The 19582-nt window shown below is 39.9% G+C and overlaps 1 protein-coding gene across 1 annotated transcript; it reads right to left on the bottom strand.

Annotated features, from left to right (window-relative positions):
• Positions 1–11885: 11885 nt before the first annotated feature.
• On the bottom strand, positions 11886–17984 carry ZNF396 (zinc finger protein 396). The gene is given in 7 exon segments (XM_023207513.2): positions 11886–11980; positions 12872–12980; positions 12982–13217; positions 16637–16797; positions 17074–17191; positions 17194–17551; positions 17647–17984. Coding segments are annotated over 6 exon segments (1005 nt in total). The 5' UTR covers positions 17480–17551; positions 17647–17984.
• Positions 17985–19582: the final 1598 nt, after the last annotated feature.

Raw genomic sequence — 19582 nt, 5'->3', positions numbered from 1 at the left:
GAGTAGCTGGGATTACAGGCAAATGCCACCACTCCCAGCTAATTTGTGTGTGTGTGTGTGTGTGTGTGTGTGTGTGTATTTTTAGTAGAGATGAGGTTTTGCTATGCCAGCCAGGCTGTTCTCAAACTCCTGGCCTCAAGTGATCCACCCACCTCAGCCTTCCAAAGTACTGGGATTATAGATGTGAGCTACCGCACCTGGCCTTTAAATAGTATTTTTAAAAATTTTGATTTCCAATGTTTATTGTCAGTATATATAAATGTAATTTATTTTTGTGTATTGACTTTTGCTATGGACTAAGTGTTTGTGTTCCCCTGAACTTTATATGTTAAAGCCCTAATTCACAATGTGGTGGTATTTGGAGGTGAAGCCTTAGGAGGTGATATAGTTTGGATCTGTGTCCCTGCTCAAATCTCATGTTGAATTGTGATTCCCCAATGTTGGAGGTGGGGCCTGGTAGGAGGTGATTGGATCATGGAGGCAAGTTCTCATGAATGATTTAGCACCATCCCCCTTTGGTGCTGTTCTCGTGATAGAATTCTCACGAGATCTGGTAATTTAAAGTGTGTAGCATCTACCCCCTTCTCTCTCTTCCTTCTGCTCCAGCCATGTAAGATGTGCCAGTTTCCCCTTTGCCTTCCACCATGATTTGAACTTTCCCAAGGCCTCCCCAGAAGTTGAACAGATGCCAGCATCATACTTCCTGTACAGCTTAGAGAACCATGAGCCAATCAATCTCTTTTCTTTATAAATTACCCAGCCTCAGGTATTTCTTCATAGTGATATGAGAATGGACTAATACAGAAAATTGGTACTGAGGAGTGGGGCGTTGCTATAAAGATACCTGAAAATGTGTAAGCAGCTTTGGGACTGGTTAATGGGCAGAGGTTGGAATTGTTTGGAGGGCTCAGAAGACAGGAAGATGAGGGAAAGTTTGGACATTTCTAGAGACTTGTTGACCAAAATGCTGATAGTGATATGAATAGCGAAGTCCAGGCTGAGGAGGTCTCAAATGAAAATGAGAAACTTATTGGGAACTGGAATAAAGGTCACTTTTGCTATGCTTTAGCAAAGAGCCTGGCTGCATGGTGCCCCTGCTCTAGGGATCTGTGAAATTTTGAACTTGAGAATGATGATTTGGGGTACCTGGTAGAAGAGATGTCTAAGTAGCAAAGCATTCATGATGTGGCCTGGCTGCTTCTAAAAACCTATGCTCATATGCATGAGCAAATAAATTAGCTGAAACTGGAGCTTACATTTAAAAGGGAAGCAGAGGGTAGAAGTTTGGAAAATTTGTAGCCTGGCAATATTGTAGAAAAGAAAAGCCCATTTTCACGGGAGGAATTCAAGCAGGCTGCAGAAATTTGCATAAGTATAAAGAAGCCAAGTACTAATAGCCAAGACAATGGGGAAAAGGCCTGGAAGGCATTTCAGAGACCTTTGTGGCAGCCCCTCCCATCATGGGCCTGGAGGCCTAGGAGGACAGAATGGTTTCCTGGGCCAAGACCAGGGCCCTGCTGCCCTGCACAGCCTTGGGACACTGTTCCCTGCATCCCAGTCACTCAAACTCCAGCCACGTCACTTAGGGGCCCAGATACAGCTTGGGCCACTGCCCCAGAGAATGCAAGTCATAAGACTTGGCAGCTTCCACATGGTGTTAAGCCTGTGGGAATGCAGAGTGCAAAAGTTGAGACTTTGGAGCCTCTACCTAGATTTCAGAGGATGTATGGAAAAGCCTGGAGGTCCAGGCAGAAGCTTGTTGCAGGGATGGATCCCTCATGGAGAACCTTTACTAGGGCAGTGCAAAGGGGAAATGTGGGGTTGGAGCACCCATACAAACTCCCACTGGGGCACTGCTTAGTGGAGCTGTGAAAAGAGGTCCATCATTCTCCACACCCTAGAATGGCAGACCAACTAGCAGCTTGCACCCTGCACTTGGAAAAGTCACAGGCACTCAGTGTCAATCCTTGAGAGCAGCTGTGGGGGATGAATCCTGCAAAGCCACAGGGTGGAGCTGCCCAAGACCTTAGGAGTCTACCTATTGCATCAGCATGCCCTGGTTGTGGGACATGAATTCAACAGAGATTATTTTGGCACTTTAAGATTTAATGATTACTCTGCTGGATTTGGGGCTTACATGGTGCCTGTAGCCCCTTTCTTTTGGTGGACTGCTCCCTTTTGGAATAGGAGTATTTACCCTATGCCTATACCTTCATTGTATCTTGGTTGTAACTAACTTGTTTTTTATTTTACAGGTTCATAGGTGAAAGGGTCTAGCCTTGTCTCAAATGAGACTTTGGACTTTTGAGTTAATGCTGGAATAAGTTAAGACTTTGGGGGCTGTTGGGAAGACATGATTGTACTTTGCAATGTGAGATGGACATGAAATTCGGGTCGGGCCAGGAGCAGAATGATAGGGTTTGGTTCTATGTCCCTGCCCAAATCTCACGTCAAATTGTGATCCCCAATATTGGAGGTGAGGCCTGATGGGAGGTGATTGGATCATGGGGGTGAGTTCTCATGAATGGTTTAACACCATCGCCCTTGGTGCTTTCCTTGTGATAGAGTTCTCAAGAGATCTGGTTATTTAAAAGTGTGTAGCACCTCCCTACCTCTCTCTTGTACCTGCTCTGGCCATGTAAGAGGTACCTGCTTCCCCTTCATCTTGCACCATGATTGTAAGTTTCCTGAGGTCTCCCCAGAAACCAAACGGATGCCAGCATCATGCTTCCTATATAGAATTAAATTTCTGTTGTTTAAACCACTCAGCTTATGGTATTTTTGTTATAGCAGCCCAAACTCACTAAGACAACTTTATATTCTACAACCTTGCCAAACTCAATTATTATTATTATTAGGAAGTTTTTTGTAGATTCAGTGGGATTTTTTTAAGGTAGATGTACATGGTACCTGCAAATTGGGAGCACTTATTTTAAAAACAAACAGCATGCATAACTTTCTTTTTCAATTTTTAAAATTAGAGACAGGGTCTCATTTTGTCACCCAGGCTGGAGTACAGTGGTATGATCATGGCTCACTGCAGCCTCAACCTCCTGGGCTCAAGTGATTCTCCTACCTCCGCCTCCTGAGTAGCTGGCATTACAGGTGTTGCCACTACATCTGGCTCATTTAAAAAAATTTTTTGTAGAAATGGTGTCTCACTGTGTTGCCAGTCTGGTCTGAAACTCCTGGCCTTAAGTAATCCTCCTGCCTTGACATCCCAAAGTGCTGGGATTACAGGTGTGAACCACCATGCCAAGCTGTGTGTAATTTTCATATCTTGCCTTATTGTACTGGTTAGGACTTCAATTATAATGTTGAATAGCAGTGCAGAGTAGACATCCTTTTTTTGTTCTCAGTCTTAAGGAGAAAAACATTCGGTCTTTCATAATTAAGTGTTATATTAACCCTAGATTTGTAGTGGATACACTTTACAAGTTTGAAGAAGCCTCCTTCTATTCTTTTCATAAATGGATGTTGAATTTTGTCAAATACTTTTCCTGCATCAATTGATATGACCATGTGCTTTTTCCTGTTGACTATTAATATGGTAAATCAGCTTCAATGATATTGAGTCAACCTTACAGTTCTAGGATAAACCCTACTTGGTCAAGATGTTTTATCCTTTCTATACATTGCTGAATTAAATTTGCTAGTATTTTGTTGAGGAGTTTTGTGCCTATGTCTATGAAGGATATTGGATTGTAGTTTTCTTATACTGTCCTTTTTTTTTTTTTTTTTGTCGATCTTTTACTCTCTGTGTCATTTAGATTCAATAATTTCTTTTGATTTATCACTATTCCCTCTGTCATCTCCGTTTTCCCATTGAACCCATCAGGTGAATATTTTATTTTGATTGTTGTATATTTCACTTCAAAAATTTCTATTCGTTTCCTCTTTATATCTTCCATTTCTTTCCTGATATATATCCTTCCATTCATTCACCCTTACTTTCAAAGCATGGTTATAAAACTTGCCTTAAAGTTTTTTCTGTGAATCCTAACGTCTGTATCATCTAGGTGTTGGCATCACTTGATTTTTTTTTTCTCTTGCAACTTGAGATATTCCTGGTTCTTTCTGTGCCTAGTAATTTTGCATTGTATCCTGCACATTTTCAATATTATGCTGTCAGATCCTGGGTATTATTTAAGTCATAAGGAGAATGTTGATGTTTTTGTTTAACAGGCAAATGCCCTAATTAGGGTCAGATTGCGAATTCTGATCTGCATTGTGTGGGCTGCAGTTTCAATGTCAGTTTAGGTTTCAAACATTTCCAGTTCAATTTGGGTCTTTGTGTGTGCCACCCAGTGGCCAATCTGGGGCCTAAGCGGTAGTCTATCTTGTAGCTCAGTTCTCAATGCTTGTGATGTGCCAGTTAGGGTCAGCTCCACACATGTGCAGTTTAGAGGTGAGCAGATGGGCTCTTACAAAACTTTAGGGGATCTCACTTGATCTCCATTCTCTTTGCAATAACTTTATCACTTTTCTGGCTCCCTGGGGCCTCTCTTACCAGTTTTTCAGCTAGAAAGCTGGGGTTTTAGTTTCCTGGTTTAGTTCTGCTGTTTACCTCTCCCAACTGCATTCTGAATCCTGGTCCAAGCAGCCAGAGGACACAGAGAAAATAAAAGCAATGGGGATTTGCTCCATGCTTCTGGGACTAAAGCAGCTCTGTTCAGAACAAAGTATTCCTCTCCCTCTGAGTTTAAAGTGCCTTCCCACAGCCTGGGTGACACAGTGAGGCCCTGTCTCTAAAATAAATAGATAATTAAATAAATTAATTTAATTAAATGCCTTCTCAAAGACTACTGCCATTGCAGCGCTGCTGACGCCAATGCTACTGTCATAGTATTCCTTGAAGACTGGGGTAGAAGAGAAGGGAAATAAAGCAAAAAATACTGTATGTGGGATTGCCCCATTCTCTCTGACCCTTAAAACCCCCCTTTCCCACTCCAAACTTTATTAGGGCAGGGATTTTTTCTTTTAAAGCGGCTTCATTTTTGTTTCTTCCAATACTTTTGTTTTTCATTGTGATAAACTATATATAACATAAAAATTAATCATTTTAACCATTTTAAGTGTACAATTCCTTAGGCCAGAAACAGAACTCTTATCTTGGAACTTTCTATTCATTCTCGGTTTGTACTTCTGGGTTTCAAGCTGCCTTTGAGTCTAGGCAAAGAGATGCCAAGTGGAGAAGATAGTAAATTTAGTGCTAGTTTAGTAGATTTCAGATTCTGTCCTCCTTCCCCAATCTGCTTGCTGTCATTTACTTTGAAGAGTCCTAGATTTTGTCCAAACTTTCCAATTAGTGTGAGAGATGGGGTCGGGAGGAGTGTGCTTACTCTATCTTCCCTGGAGTCAGAGCCTCTGTTCTTGTTTTTATCATTCTATGCCCCCTCCTACTTACTTGGCTTAAGTTGCTTTTTTGTTTTTTTCCCCCTCGTTTATTAATGTGGATGATTAGATAATTGATTTTAAATATTTATTCTCTTCTAATAAAGCTATTTAAAGGAATGGTACATCAGGGCTTCAGTCTTGCTTTCCTGTAGTTTTCTATTTTTTCCCTTCACATTTATCTGCTTAAAATCCTGCAGTTTTCATAGCTCTTTCCTTCACATGTATCAGCTTCATCTTCCAGCTGATGCAGCATTTCCTAGCATCGTAACCAGTCACAGTAACATGTGGGAATAGGACGATATCATCTCTCTCTTTTTTTTACAAGAAAGCAAGCTTTTTCCAGAAGTCATGGGGCAGGCTTCTCCTGATGTCTCATTGGCCTGGATTGGGTGAAATACTCATTCCTAAACCAAAAGCAGGCAGGTGGAATTGTTTTTGTTTTGTTTTATTTTTTTTTTCTTTTTAAAAAGATGGGGTCTTGCTTTGTTACCCAGCTGGTCTTGAACTCCTGGGCGTAAGCAATCTTCTGGCCTCAGCCTCCCAAAGTGCTAGGATTACAGGTGCGAGCCACCATGCCTGGCCCACAGGTGGAATTGGATGATCATGATTGGCTTGGACTAATCATTTGGGGTAGAAAAAATATTAAGAAGTCAAACCGTAAAACCACCTAGGTAACAAGACTGGTAATAGCCAAAAAATAAAAAACAAAGTTTAATAGGCTGATCCAGTTCTGATGCAGCACATTAACATGTCCAACTGGAGATATTCTACCTAGAATCCTGACAACTACTTCTAAGATGGATAGAATTGAGCCTCCAAAGCTATATAGGAAAAGATACCAAATGTCTATGTGGTTGATCATTAACTATGACACTGGAGTTCCACACCTTATGCAAGCTGTCTCCCAATGTCATTGTCACCTTTGAATAAAAATGACACTTCAGTTGAAGACAAACCATTTAGATTCAAAGACAACTAAGATTAATACACCCAGACAATAATGTACATACATTGAGCAAAATCTCAGGAATCAGCAAAGTAATTAAACATATAGCTTTATACAAGAAAATAATTTTGAATCTAAGAAATTACAACCAATCTTTATGTTATTTCCTAGCCATTCAGGATCTGTGGCCTATATGATCCATTTGAACATTCTTCCAGGGCTCCTTAGATAATCTCATCATCCCCTGTCCTCAATGTTTAGTGGCAAAGGGAACATTATTTGGGCTTACAGTCAGTCCTTTCACCAAGGACATCTGGATTTTATCTTTCAGATTCTTTGCTTTTGAAAAACATTCATTCCGGAGGATTTTTTTTCCTTGCTAGAATATAAGCTTTATTATGGCAGGGATTATAAAAAAGCAGCTTCATTTTTGTTTCTTCCAATGCTTTTGTTTTTCATTGTGATAATACATACATAACAAAAATTTATCATTTTAACCATTTTTAAGTGTACAATTCAGTGGTATTAAGAACATTTGTAATGTTATTCAACTATCACCACTCTACATTTCCAGAACGTTTTCATCATCTTAAACAGAAACCATGTATCCACAATTAACTTCCATTCCCCCTTCCCTCTAGCCCCTGGTAATCATTATTTGACTTTATGTCTTTACGAATTTGCCTATTCTAGGTACCTCAAATAAGCAGAATCATATTTGTCCTTTCTTGTCTGGCTTATTTCACTTAGCATAGTGTTTTTAAGATTCATCCTTGTGTCAGAATTTCATTTGTTTTTATGGCTGAATAATACTCTCTTGTATGTCTATATAAAATTTTGTTTATTCATTCATATGTAGATGGTCATTTGCGTAGTTTCCACCTTTTGGTTATTTCAAATAATGCTGCTATGAACATTGGTATACAGATACCTGTTTGAGTCTCTGCTTTCAGATCTTTTGAGTATATACATAGAAGTGGAATTACTGGATCATATGGGAATTTTGTTTAACTTTTTGAGGAACCACCAAACTGTTTTCCATAGCAGCTACACCATTTTACATTCCCAATGGCAATGCACAAAGGTTCCAATTTCTCCTCATCTTTTCCAATACCTGTTTCTTTTTAAAATAATTACCATCCTAACATTGTGAAGTGGTATCTCGTTGTGCTTTTGATTTGCATTTCCCTAATGATTAGTGATGTTGGACATCTTTTCGTGTGCTTATTGGCCATTTCTGTATCCTCTTTGGAGAAGTGTCTATTAATGACCTTTGCCCATTTTTGAAATTTCTGTTGTTGAGTTGGAGGGGTTCTTTATATATTCTAGATAGTAATCCCTTATCAGATACATAATTTTCAAGTATTTTTGTTCCACAAGTATTTGAGTGCCTATTATGAGACACATACTGTGCCAGATGCTTAGGAAACAATGGTAAATAAATGGGGCTGCTCATGCTCTCAAGCAACATGAAATAGTGGAGTCAATACAGAAATAGATATAATCTCCATTTAACAGGGCAAAAAGTTATCACATTGCTTCTCAAATGAGCAAAGGAAAATGTAGTTTATTTTTTATAACTGATAATCTTTTTTTCTTGAATCCCTGACCCACTGGGTGGGTGGGTGGGTGGTGAAAGAGCTGAATTAAATTGTTATATTTAGTTATTAATTATTAAATTGAATTATTCAGTCCATTTGAAGTTCAACTCCCTCTCACGGCTATTTCTCACTCTGCCATTTTCTGCCATCTGCTTGACAAGGTGAGGGGGGTGTACGTTCCCTGTAACGAGGTAGTGCTATGGATCGGGTGTTAGGTGGGCTTGCTGTTCTGATCTTCTCTGGTTTTTATTTTGGGCAGCTGGTCTTCTGTGGTGCTTGCTCACCAAACCTGCGGCAACAAATCATCTGTTTGTTCTGGTTGGGCTAGGGATCAGTGTCTCTTCCTTGGTGATTTGCCTCCACTTTGTTTCTAGGAAAAGCTATAGGTCCCCATTAAGCTGTAGTGGGCCCTGCAGCTCTTTGCTACAGGATCCACAAGGTTACTTGCTCAACTATCCCAATTTTCCAGCTCTATAGTCAGCTATTTTACAAGGTTCCCACTGGGTACAGAAAACTGCCATATCTCTTTTAAGCCACATACTAGCTGACAGAGGCCATTTACCTAACACGGAATTGCCATTTTTATTAGAGTTCAGTGTTGGAGCACCAGCAGTCTGTTCAACAATTTTCCTCCCAATGCACTCAATGGCAAGGGGGCACAGCCCTCTCCCCTTGATTCTCCCCTAACCCCCTCCACAGTTCTGCAGGGGTTGGGCAACAGAGGTGAAAGGACACCCTGTGCCTGACCCTCTCATTGTCTCACTCACTCTTTCCAGGACTAGGAGAGCCTTAAAAATATTTCTTTTTGCTACTCTGTAACTTTTTCCACCCCAAGGTGTCATTTATTCTCCTCTTCCTTGCAGCCATATTTTCAATTTAATACTTTAAAAATATTTTATTTCATGAGATAAATGTAATGGTAAGGATAAGAACAGACTCATATGCAATTAACATAAGAGTGTAGTGATGCTCCCCAACCTACTCTTTGGGTGTTAGGGAAGAAGTGGTACCTAAACTAAAACATGCGGAATACACAGGAATTAGGTAACATGCGAAAGCTAGATAGGCGTTCAAAAAGAGTAAATGGAAAGGTCCAAAGGCTGGAGGACTTCTGACAGTTCAAAATGGCTGAAGCACAGAGGCAATGGCAAGAGCTGAAGCTGAAGTGGTAAGCTGTGGTCAGATCACAAAGAGCCTTAAAAATCTTGTTTAGCAGTTTTGACTTTATCCTAAAACAAGGGAAAGCCTATGTCTTAGACAGGAAAAGGGCATGATAAAATGTATGCCTTAGCAAGATTACTCTGGTTGAGAGATGAATCCATATGAAGAGGGCAAAGTTAAGGGTCACATAATTCCCCTCACTCACGGACTGGCCACCATCTTGAATTTTGCCAGTGTGAGCTGGAAAAATATAGTGTAGGAGGGAGAGTCACAACAGCATATTTAAGTGTTAAAGGGATGCAGAAGGAAGGCAGAGAGTGAAGAAATAGAAGAGAGGAAGAATGACTGGAAGCCAAGGCCTTTCAGAGGTGAGAATGCTGTGAGGCTCAGAAGGGAAAGACCCCTCTCTCATTCTCAGAAGAGGGAAAGGAAATGATGGGTAAAGTGTAAATAATTTGGCAAATTTAGTCACAGGAACTTGTAAGAGTTCTTATCTTTTTTTTCTTTAATGCAGGAAGCAAAACATAGTTGTTTGCTCATAAGGAGTAAAGTGGCAAAGGATTAGTATGGCAAACACAGTTGGCTAACCCAATGTTGTCCTCAACCCCCATCTGCCCTGCTTTCCCTCTAGAGGTTGAAAATGCTTGCCCTACCAGACACACTTGTAACAATGAAACATAAGCAAGATTTTGATAGGGTTTTTGGAAAACTTTTTGCTTAACATGGCTGTCTTTGTCCTTTCTTCCTGACTTAATCCCAGTTCCTAGAGTTGTGACAGCTCTCTCGAAAATCGGACAAAATAGCATCAGGTAAAGCTAGACCAGTCATCATTCCAGCTGCTGACTGAGAGCCAGCAACCCACCTTCCAGATTTGGGGTTGAAAATTCCTATTTGTTTAAACCACTAAAGATGGATTTTGCATCCAGAAGCATTCCTAACACAGAAAGGCTTGTTGTATTAAGCCACTGTTGCAAGGACAGTGATGAACATTTGACTTGGTCTCTGAAGAGAATGGGAGTGGTAAACAAAAACAAAACCAAAAACAAACAAACCACAAAGGATTATTGGTAACCTTGAAGGCCCAGATAAAGTGAAAGCCATAAAACAATACCAATTTCATTTTGGAGTATTTACTATCCCTGAAAATTAATCAATATAATGGTTAATAATAAATGCTAATAAAATGCTAATTTTTAAAACCAAGGTTAGCTCAACTAATTCTTCTTTTATATAAACTAGTACCATTCATTCACTAGGATACCTACATAACTGCGAAATTCAAAGTACACAGAAACACTCTTTAAAGATTCATCATAGACGATATGATTCACGCCACTTTCTGGTGAAGACATTCATATTATTCACAATAAAGAGAATGCAACCTTACAAAGTTGACAGCAGCACCAAGTGAAGATAGGTGCTTCCTTCAAAATACTTGATTTAGATTCTGCCATCTTATTCACACAGAACCTAAGAAACTCCGTATTTAAGCAGTAATTCACAATATACACATCTCTGAGGCATTTGTTGTTTCAACAGATGGTTTGTTCCTCTTCGTAATTACAAAGAGAATGAGCCCCAAATAAAAAGCATTCTACATTTTTAGTGACTCAAAATACACACAACTCAATACAAAATTCATATTCACTAGAGCTACAAATCATAATCACTACCAGAAAATTCTATAATAAAATGTACACGCACTTCTCCTTCTACTAATCTTATATTTATCAGCATGGTAACTAAGTAGAGTGTGGTAATTCCACCTATTTGGAGCTCCTCTGAGCCAATTTCTGGAGATACTCCAGAAGATATGGTTGTATTTTCCGAGAATGAAATGTTTTACACTTTATGAGGAACCCAACCAGACAAAGAAGTTGACTATGAGTCTTTTCCCTTATTCCAAGGACTTTGATTTCTGATGTTTGCCTCCATATTGGGTAACTGTAACACCATGGAAAACACAATACATGTATTATTATAGTAACATTACAGAGTTTTATCAAGAATCTCTGGAAAACAGATAATTATGTTGTTTGTATACTGTCAGAATAATTTTAATAATGTATGATTCAGTAATTTTATTTTTCAACAGGGAATCTGGCTGAATTAAACACAGGTAAAACTTATAGCTACTCATATCCCATAGATAAGCCAAATAAGATATCCCATAAATGTCTTAAAACTTATAAACTATAATGGTTAGGTTCAACAATTGTTTATAAGGGACTGCAGTGGACCCTTTACATTGAAGTTCAGTGATTTGTCCATATGTACAAGAGCATCAAAACCAGGGTCTCATTTCATGACAGTATGTCTAGAAACTCATCTTACTAAGAATGCAGACGACTGAAAAGGTTGTCTTGTGATGCTTGAAACATATTCATAGCTGATTTGTCCCGAAAAAGGGACATTGAAGCACTGTCATCAGCAGTTAAGGGCTTCCTCTAGTTAAGCTGTGGTACATTTCTCCATCACACACTGTACTTGCCAACACTTGTGGTACATCACTTGTTTGACAATTTCGTTCATCTCACTTTTTTCTTTATATTAAGATAATCGTCATCTTAATTACAGAAGCACCCACAGAATAATATTGTTATGAAAACATTCCTTGTTTAGCTGACTCCTTGTAGACATGCAGTCATTTGCATCTTTCCATTGACTTATTTCCAAGTTACATTGCAAAGGAGATTATTTTTTTCCAACATAGGAAATTAACTTGATATCAGTAGTATGGAGGCTCTTGTGTGCTTTCCTAAGAGATTAAGGCCCTTTATTTATCTGCCTCCTGAAAGTGACCTGGGACACTTCAGCCTAGTCTTGAAGTACATATTATTTTGGGCCTCTGCAATCCTATGTTCACAGTTTGAATCTAGTAACAGAAGACAAAATAGGAATTTTATCATTTTATTTTATTTTAGAGACGGAGTCTCGCTCCATCTCTGAGGCTGGAGTACAGTGGCATGATCTCAGCTCACTGCAACCTCCGCTTCCCAGGTTCAAGCAATTTTCCTGCCTCAGCCTCCTTAGCAGCTGGGATTACAGGCACATGCTGCCACGCCTGGCTAATTTTCTGAATTTTAGTAGAGACGGGGTTTCACCATGTTGTCCAGGCTGGTCTTGAGCTCCTGAGTTCAGGCAATCTGCCCACCTTGGCCTCCCAAAGTGCTAGGATTACAGGCACGAGCCACCACACCCAGCCAGGAATTTTTTTTGAGTGCTTTAATTTTTCCTCTTTAGAATTCTAGTGCTCAAGTTATGAAATGGAGGAGAATATCTATTTTTACACTGAGTAACTCAAACATTCTTTCTCAATGAGGGAAAAAACAACTTGTCTAAAAAGATATATACTAGTTCATTATATGTGTTAATAATGAAAATAGTAGAACATGTCTGAGAATGCCTTTTCAAGAGCTGTGTAGGGTAGAAATCTGAATTAAGCTTTGGAATGGCAAACATCAGAACTGACACTGCATTAATAAGCAGGAAAGCAAATTATGCTGACATGAGATCTTCAACCTTCTCTCCTGTGGCTTTCATGACTCTTGAAAGGAGTCTGGTGCTTACTAAGACCACTGATTTGTACTAAGGAGCGTTTGCACCTTGTGTCTTCCCTTGTGCTGAAATAGCTCTGAGTAAATCCTTTGATTTCCTCATGATACTTATGGGACTTCTTTTCTAATGTGTCTTTTCCTATGTCTAAAAAGATTCGAGTCCTGACTAAAAGCTTTGCCACAGTCATGACACTTGTAGGGCTTCTCACCAGTATGGGTTCGTTGATGCTGAATCAGAATCGTGCTTCGGCTGAATGACTCTGCACACTCGTCACATGCATAAGGTTTCTCTCCACTGTGGATTCTCTGATGTAAAAAAAAGGGCTGAGCTCTGACTAAAGATTTTGCCACATTCATTACATTTGTGTTGTTTTTTCCGAGAAGGGTTTCCTTGTCTCCTTTCAAGCCTACCGTCCTGTTCATAGGTTGCTCTATATGTGGAACTCTGGGAGGCACTGATATAAAGGATGTTAGAGACATTGCAATGCAGTTCTTTGCCTAAAGAAGTCTTCTGCCTTGCTGCGGATTTCACATTTGTAGTTTCGATGTCTTCAACTGAAATAGAAAAACAAATGTCATCAGGAAAGAGAAAGAATGATCCAAATGAAATATACATGATTATTGCTAGCATGTTTATAAAACAACACACAATGTGAAGGATGGAGAGTGTAAGACAAAATATTGAGAAGATTATGTAAGACAAAGAGAAAGGTTTACATACTGAGGAGGCAGTCAACTAAACTATAAAGATGAAAAGTTCTACGGAAAAGACAGAATAGGGAATAAGGATAAAAAGACATCAGAAACTAAGGAAAGTCTGGAAGGAAAGAAAGGGCTTAAAAAGAAGAAATGATTGGAGACACAGAGAGACAGCTTGAAGGAGAGGAATCCAATGTGCCAGTGGGAGTAAGAAACAAGATTTAGTACTGGGGTATCAATAAACAAATAAAAGCTTAATAATCATAAAGGAATCAATAACTATACAAAGAAATGAGCTGAAGAAAGCCAAGGGGCCAAAAAGGAATGTGGAACATAAAGTAAGAAAATATAAGTTAGGCAAATAAAGGTAAGAATATAGACTAGGATAACTACTACCTCAAAAGATCAAGGGTAGCACAGTACCCATCGATAAAAAACCTCTACTCCTGTATGGATTTTATATTACTGGTTGAATGGCTGTTTGTTGTATTATTTTGTATTACTTTTAACATCTATGAAAAATGTACATGGCTGCTTATGGGCTGCAGTCACTCAGGCGGCACACAAATCTGGCTTGATGCAGAGGGCCTTATGACTCAGGGTGCCTAAAGCTCCAGCAGAACTGCTAACTCAGATGTGAAAATGCCAGTGTAATGTGGATGCATTACCTGAAGAAATCACTTTAGTTATCCTCATGGTGGCATTTTAACTGAAGCTGCTGAAAGACAGGAGCTTAAAATGAGTTTATAAAAGCAAAGTACAACAGTTTTGGACATATCTGGGGACATGATTTGGCCGGAGCTGAAGTAATTATATAAATAAGATTAAAATCAACCCAGAGAGGCACTGATGATAAGTGATCCCCTGGGCCCTCTCAAGGCCTATCAAAAGGATGGGGTGAGAAAGGTGGTCTCGGGAGAACAGTTAGTGATGCAGTGTGATACTGAATAAGAAAACTGAGTTGTTTTACTCTTTAGAATTTATTTAAAATGGATCTACCTGCTGTCTCTACAATCTCCTTAGAATCACCCAACATAAGCTCAAATCTTAACATAAGCCCTTCCCAATTCCTTCTTAATAACACACCCCATAGTTTCTGTGCCATGTTCTCTTTCTTGCTGCAGCAAACTAAATAAACCTAACTTAAAGAAAAAAAAACTACATAAAAATCAAATCAAATCAAATGGGTCTAAATAGTTATTACAAAAGGAATTTAAAATTATTTCTTGTATTTATTCACAAATGTGGTGTCTCAGTCCATTTTCTGTTGCTTAGAATACCTGAATTTGAGTAATTTATTATAAAAAGAATTTCTTATAGTTGTGGAGATTGAGAAGTCCAGAGTGGAGGGGTGCATCTGGTGAGAGCCTTCTTGCTGATGGAGACCCTCTGAAGAGTTCTGAGGCAGTGGAGGGCATTTCACGGTGAGGGGTCTGAGCATATTAACATGCTAACTCAGCCCTTTCTTCCTGTTCTTATAAAGTTACCAGTTCTACTCCTATGATAACCCATGAACTCATTAATCCATGAATGATTAATGAATTCATGAGGGCAGCGGTGATAATCCAATTGCTTCTCAAAGGCATCACTTCTCAATACTGCCACACTTGGGATTAAGTTTCAACATCAGTTTTGGAGGACACAAATATTCAAGCCATAGCATATGGCATACTCATTTACTGTTACTAGTTTAAGTGGAAATCGTTTTATAAATGGTAAGGATTCTGTCTCAAATTCATTTTTGCTAGTTTATATTCCAAAGTGACCTCAATGATTAGTCATTACTATCAAAATCCTGGCATCAATTAATATTTTACAGCACTGAGACCAAGATCATCTCCCAGAAGCTTTGACAAGACATGACTCAGTACCACAGAAATCATGTTGTGGCCTTAAGAAATGGTTCTATTATTCTATCACATGATGCTGGTTCTCTCTGCTGTGTACTGCAAGATCCTGGACCCTTTGCGTTCTGTTTCAAATTTCTATGAATCTTTTAAAAAAAAATGTAGGAAAGGCCTCCATGAGGACATTCAGAGGTAGGATGTGGTTCTTGCCACACCTGGCTTTGAGGTTGATACTTCTGTAGTCACCGCCACACCAAGCTGCTGAGTCTGGGATGGTCTCCCTCTCTTTCCTGATGGAAAATACTTTTTTGTGAAAAGACTTTCACTTTTCTAAGTAAACTAAGACAATTTCTAGACTGGCGGTATTATGTATCCCAGTATAATACTTCTGGGAGTCAGTACTTGCCAAGTTAGGGTAAGCAATGTTTTCTAAATCTTTCTAAATTACTGTATTTTCTTTGTGTAGTTTCTTATAAAAATTCTCTTGGAAAAACTCTAACCTTGCTTAGCTATCAGCCACTCCTGAACTATGGAAGCAGTGCTGGAGGGAAGGAAGGCGATGCTCCCAAGTAGGATTTCCCTCTGGCTCCTATTTTATCCAGGATGATTATCTAGAAGGAAGGTCTCTGCTCAAATGTTGCTTCATCAGCGAGGCCTTCCTACCACTCTATATAATAAGATCCTATCCCCGCTATTCTGTTTACAGCAGCGTGGCCCTTTTATCAAATGAAATTTTACATTGAGTTCCAATATATAGAACAGATGAAAACACAGCTACTCTGTCTGAAGCAGGAACAAGCAGTCACAACCTATAAGGCCTCTAACTCAGCCTTATTTCCACTTCTTACCTTCATCTAACCCCCTTACTCTTTGTTTTGTTTTTATTTTTTCCCCCGAGCACTTGTTTGTTTAGTATTTGCAATAGAAGAACAGATTGCTACACAGCTATTCTGGACAACTTATAGAAAGCAATGCAAAGATCAGTTGAGGCCAGTTGAGGATGTGAGGGAGTAGAGAAATGCATTCAAAGAATATATGAGAACAAAGTCACCTTAGCAGCAGTACGGGCAATTTTGCTACTAGATCCCACCAGTAACTGAGCAGTCATATAGGAAATGATGATGAGGATCAGTGGTCTCTGGGCTGTGTACCTTGGGGTCCCACAGACAAGCCTCAAGGGCTGCCTGAAGATAAAAGGGCTACTTTAAAAAGGCATGAAAACCCTGATGGAAATGTCAGGGATTTAATATCTGAAGATTTTATAAGAATCTCTGAAAAAGAACAGAATACTGAAGACCTTCATTTAGTAGGACAAATAACAGAAGTTTCCACAGTAAGAAGATGACAGCGGGAGATTTGAGGCCTCTTGCATAAATCAGCCGAGATGTGTGTGGTGAGCAGAGGGCCCCTACACTTTCCACCATGAACTGAATCCTGCCCCCTCATCATGCGGTCTTAAGGACTGAAGCTCCCATCATGCTCTCTGGAGCTACTTCTTCATGGGCATGAGCTGGCTACTTGGCAATTCCTCAGTGATTTCTGAATGTGCTAGCTTCTCTGCAATCATGTCCTTCCTTTGTCCAAAAAAAGATCTAAAAACAGGAATAACTGAGGCTGAAGAACACCATGAGGTTGGGACTTGAGGATAAAATAACAGAGAATAAACTATGCAAAAAGTATCATGGACACAGGAAAAGGGAGGTAAAAAGTAGAGCCACCTTCTATTTGCTGGGACACCCATTAGTACTTTCACCCCTACACATCCAGTTGTGCTGAGTGGGAATACAGTTTGAGAGCTCTACGCCCAATGATGTGCCAGCACTCTTGACTCAGCCTGGGGCTTCATCTCCACAGGAATCCTTCTTACCTGCTCTGGTCCATCAAACTCTCTCTCCACATCCTCCAGCATAGTCATAGCTTCCTCTCCATTCTCTGGATGATGCTTCTGCACCCAGGCCTGTAGCTCTTTTGGGAGGATGGCCAGAACTGCTCCAGCACCAGCAGCTCCTTGGTGTGCACCTCTGGCCTCAGCCAGAGATGACAAAGTTCCTGGAGCCAGCTCAGAGCCTCCCGGGGCCGAGGTGAATCCTGGTAGCCAAACTGCCTGAACTGCTGGCAGAAGGTCTCTGGGCTGTAGCTGCTGCTCCAGTGGAGGTTAGAGTCCAGATCACAGGTCTGTTTTTCCTCTTCCATCTTCACTGTCAGAATCCCATTACACTCCTCTGAAGTTTGTGTTAGGAGTGATGATGACTTTCCCAATTTTGCAGACATTTTGACAGACAAATAGCTCAGTACTGTTGGGCTTTAATCCTCAAGGAGGTAAAGATCTCCTTATGGACACTCCTTAAATAAGAAACAAGTGGAAAGAAGACAAAAGACAAATGCTTCTTACAACAAAACTAAGATTAGAAACATAAGACTGTATAGAAAATACTGACCCTAGTCTTAACAGAAATCATGCTTTTATTTATTTATTTATTTTTTGAGATGGAGTCTTGCTCTGTTACCCAGTCTGGAGTGCCAGTGGTGTGATCTTAGCTCACTGCAACCTCTGCCTCCTGGGTTCAAGTGATTCTTGTGCTTCAGCGTCCTAAGTAGCTGGGACTACAGGTACCCGCCACCACGCCTGGCTAATTTTTGTATTTTCAGTACAGACAGGTTGGCCAGGCTACTCTCGAACTGACTTCAGGTGGTCCGCCTGCCTCCTGAAGTGCTGGGAATACAGGCATGAGCCACCACGCCTGGCCCAGAAAACATGGTTTTGAAGAATACTTCTTTAAGAGAACCAAATAGCTAAGATTTATTAATTCATATGCATAAGTGATTCACAACTCATTCTGAAAACCATGCCCACAAGGCTACTGAGTATTACAATAAGAGATCACCCAGGATTGCATAGAAGCTCTCAGATAATGGAAATAAGGGAAGCCTGAGAAATGCTATAGCTCTGGAGCCAGTTTAAAGAGCCAATCAGTTTTCAGTCTGCTGCAAAGAGCTCAAAGAAATAGTCTCATGAGGGAAGTACTTTCAGCTTTTACTGTTAAAACATTACTTCCACATTAAAGGAACCATTCCAACAAAACAAAACAAAACAAAACCCAGTCAGCTGGGCACTGTGCTTGTGCCTGAAACCCCAGCACTTTGGGAAGCCAAGGTGGGAGATGGGAGGATCACCTGCGCCCAGGAGCTTGGGACTAGCCTGTGCAACACAGTAGGATCCCATCTCTATTTAAAAATAAATAAATAAAAAATAAGAAAAAAGAAAAACAACAACAAAGGCAACCGCACATTCCTTTATCTTAATGTATTTCCATTTTTTTCCATATCCATATTATTTACTTAACTATTTTAAAATACTTAGGTTGTTTCTAATTTCACTATAATTAATGCTGGGAGGCACATCTTTATGAATATGCTATTTTTCTCCTTTCAACGTATTTCTTTCAAGCATGTCCCAACCCTCTGCTTGTTGAGGATCAAAGGAGAATAGCAAATTCTGTCTTGCTATGTATTATCAAAATATTGCAAAAAAGACGGTATCAATTCACAATGCCATCACAATCATAGTGACTTGTGAGGGCAACGATTTCTTTAAGTATTATTAGCTCGTTAGCAACAAAGGGGTGGGGATGGCACTTCTCTTTGTATCATTTTACTCTTAAGTATCATCAGTAACTAATCGCATTTTGTTGTTGTTGTTGTTTTGGTTTTTTTTTTTTTTTGAGACAGAGTCTGGCTCTGTTGCCCAGGCTGGAGTACAGTGGCGGGATCTTGGCTCACTGCAGCCTCTGCCTTCCGGGTTCAAGTGATTCTCCTGCCTCAGCCTCCCAAGTAGCTGGGATTACAGACGTGTACCACCACGCCTGGCTAATTTTTATAATTTTAGTAGAGACGGGCTTTCACCATGTTGGCCAGGCTGGTCTCAAACTCTTGACCTCAGGTGATCCATCTGCCTTGGCCTCCCAAAGTGCTGGGAGTACAGGCGTGAGGCACCGCACCCGGGCCAATCACATTTTTTAAATTGGGCAGGAGGTATATGATAGTGTTTGTACAACTTCAGCAAATGATGACTAGTTTAAAAATCTTACGTGCGCCTCCATCTTCCCTTGTTATGTATCCTGCCATTTGATTTTTTTTCTCACTTCAAGTACTGTTCTAGGTACTGAAGAAACACCAGTGTCCTGTATAAAGCCTGTGAGTTCATAAACCTTGTTACCAAATAAACGATACAACTTTACACAATGATGTGCTATGAAACAAACAATAGCAGACACGCATATTAATAGAATTTACTATGTGCCAAGCCCTGTTTTAAACACCTTAGTAAAAATAAAGGTTAAATCCTCATAAAAGCTCTAGATTATTTTTACCCCC

This window comes from Piliocolobus tephrosceles, chromosome 18 (assembly GCF_002776525.5).
Source record: "Piliocolobus tephrosceles isolate RC106 chromosome 18, ASM277652v3, whole genome shotgun sequence".
NCBI lineage: Eukaryota > Metazoa > Chordata > Mammalia > Primates > Cercopithecidae > Piliocolobus > Piliocolobus tephrosceles.
The sequence above is the reverse complement of the archived record's forward strand: the minus strand, read 5'-3'. Positions and strand labels throughout refer to the sequence as shown.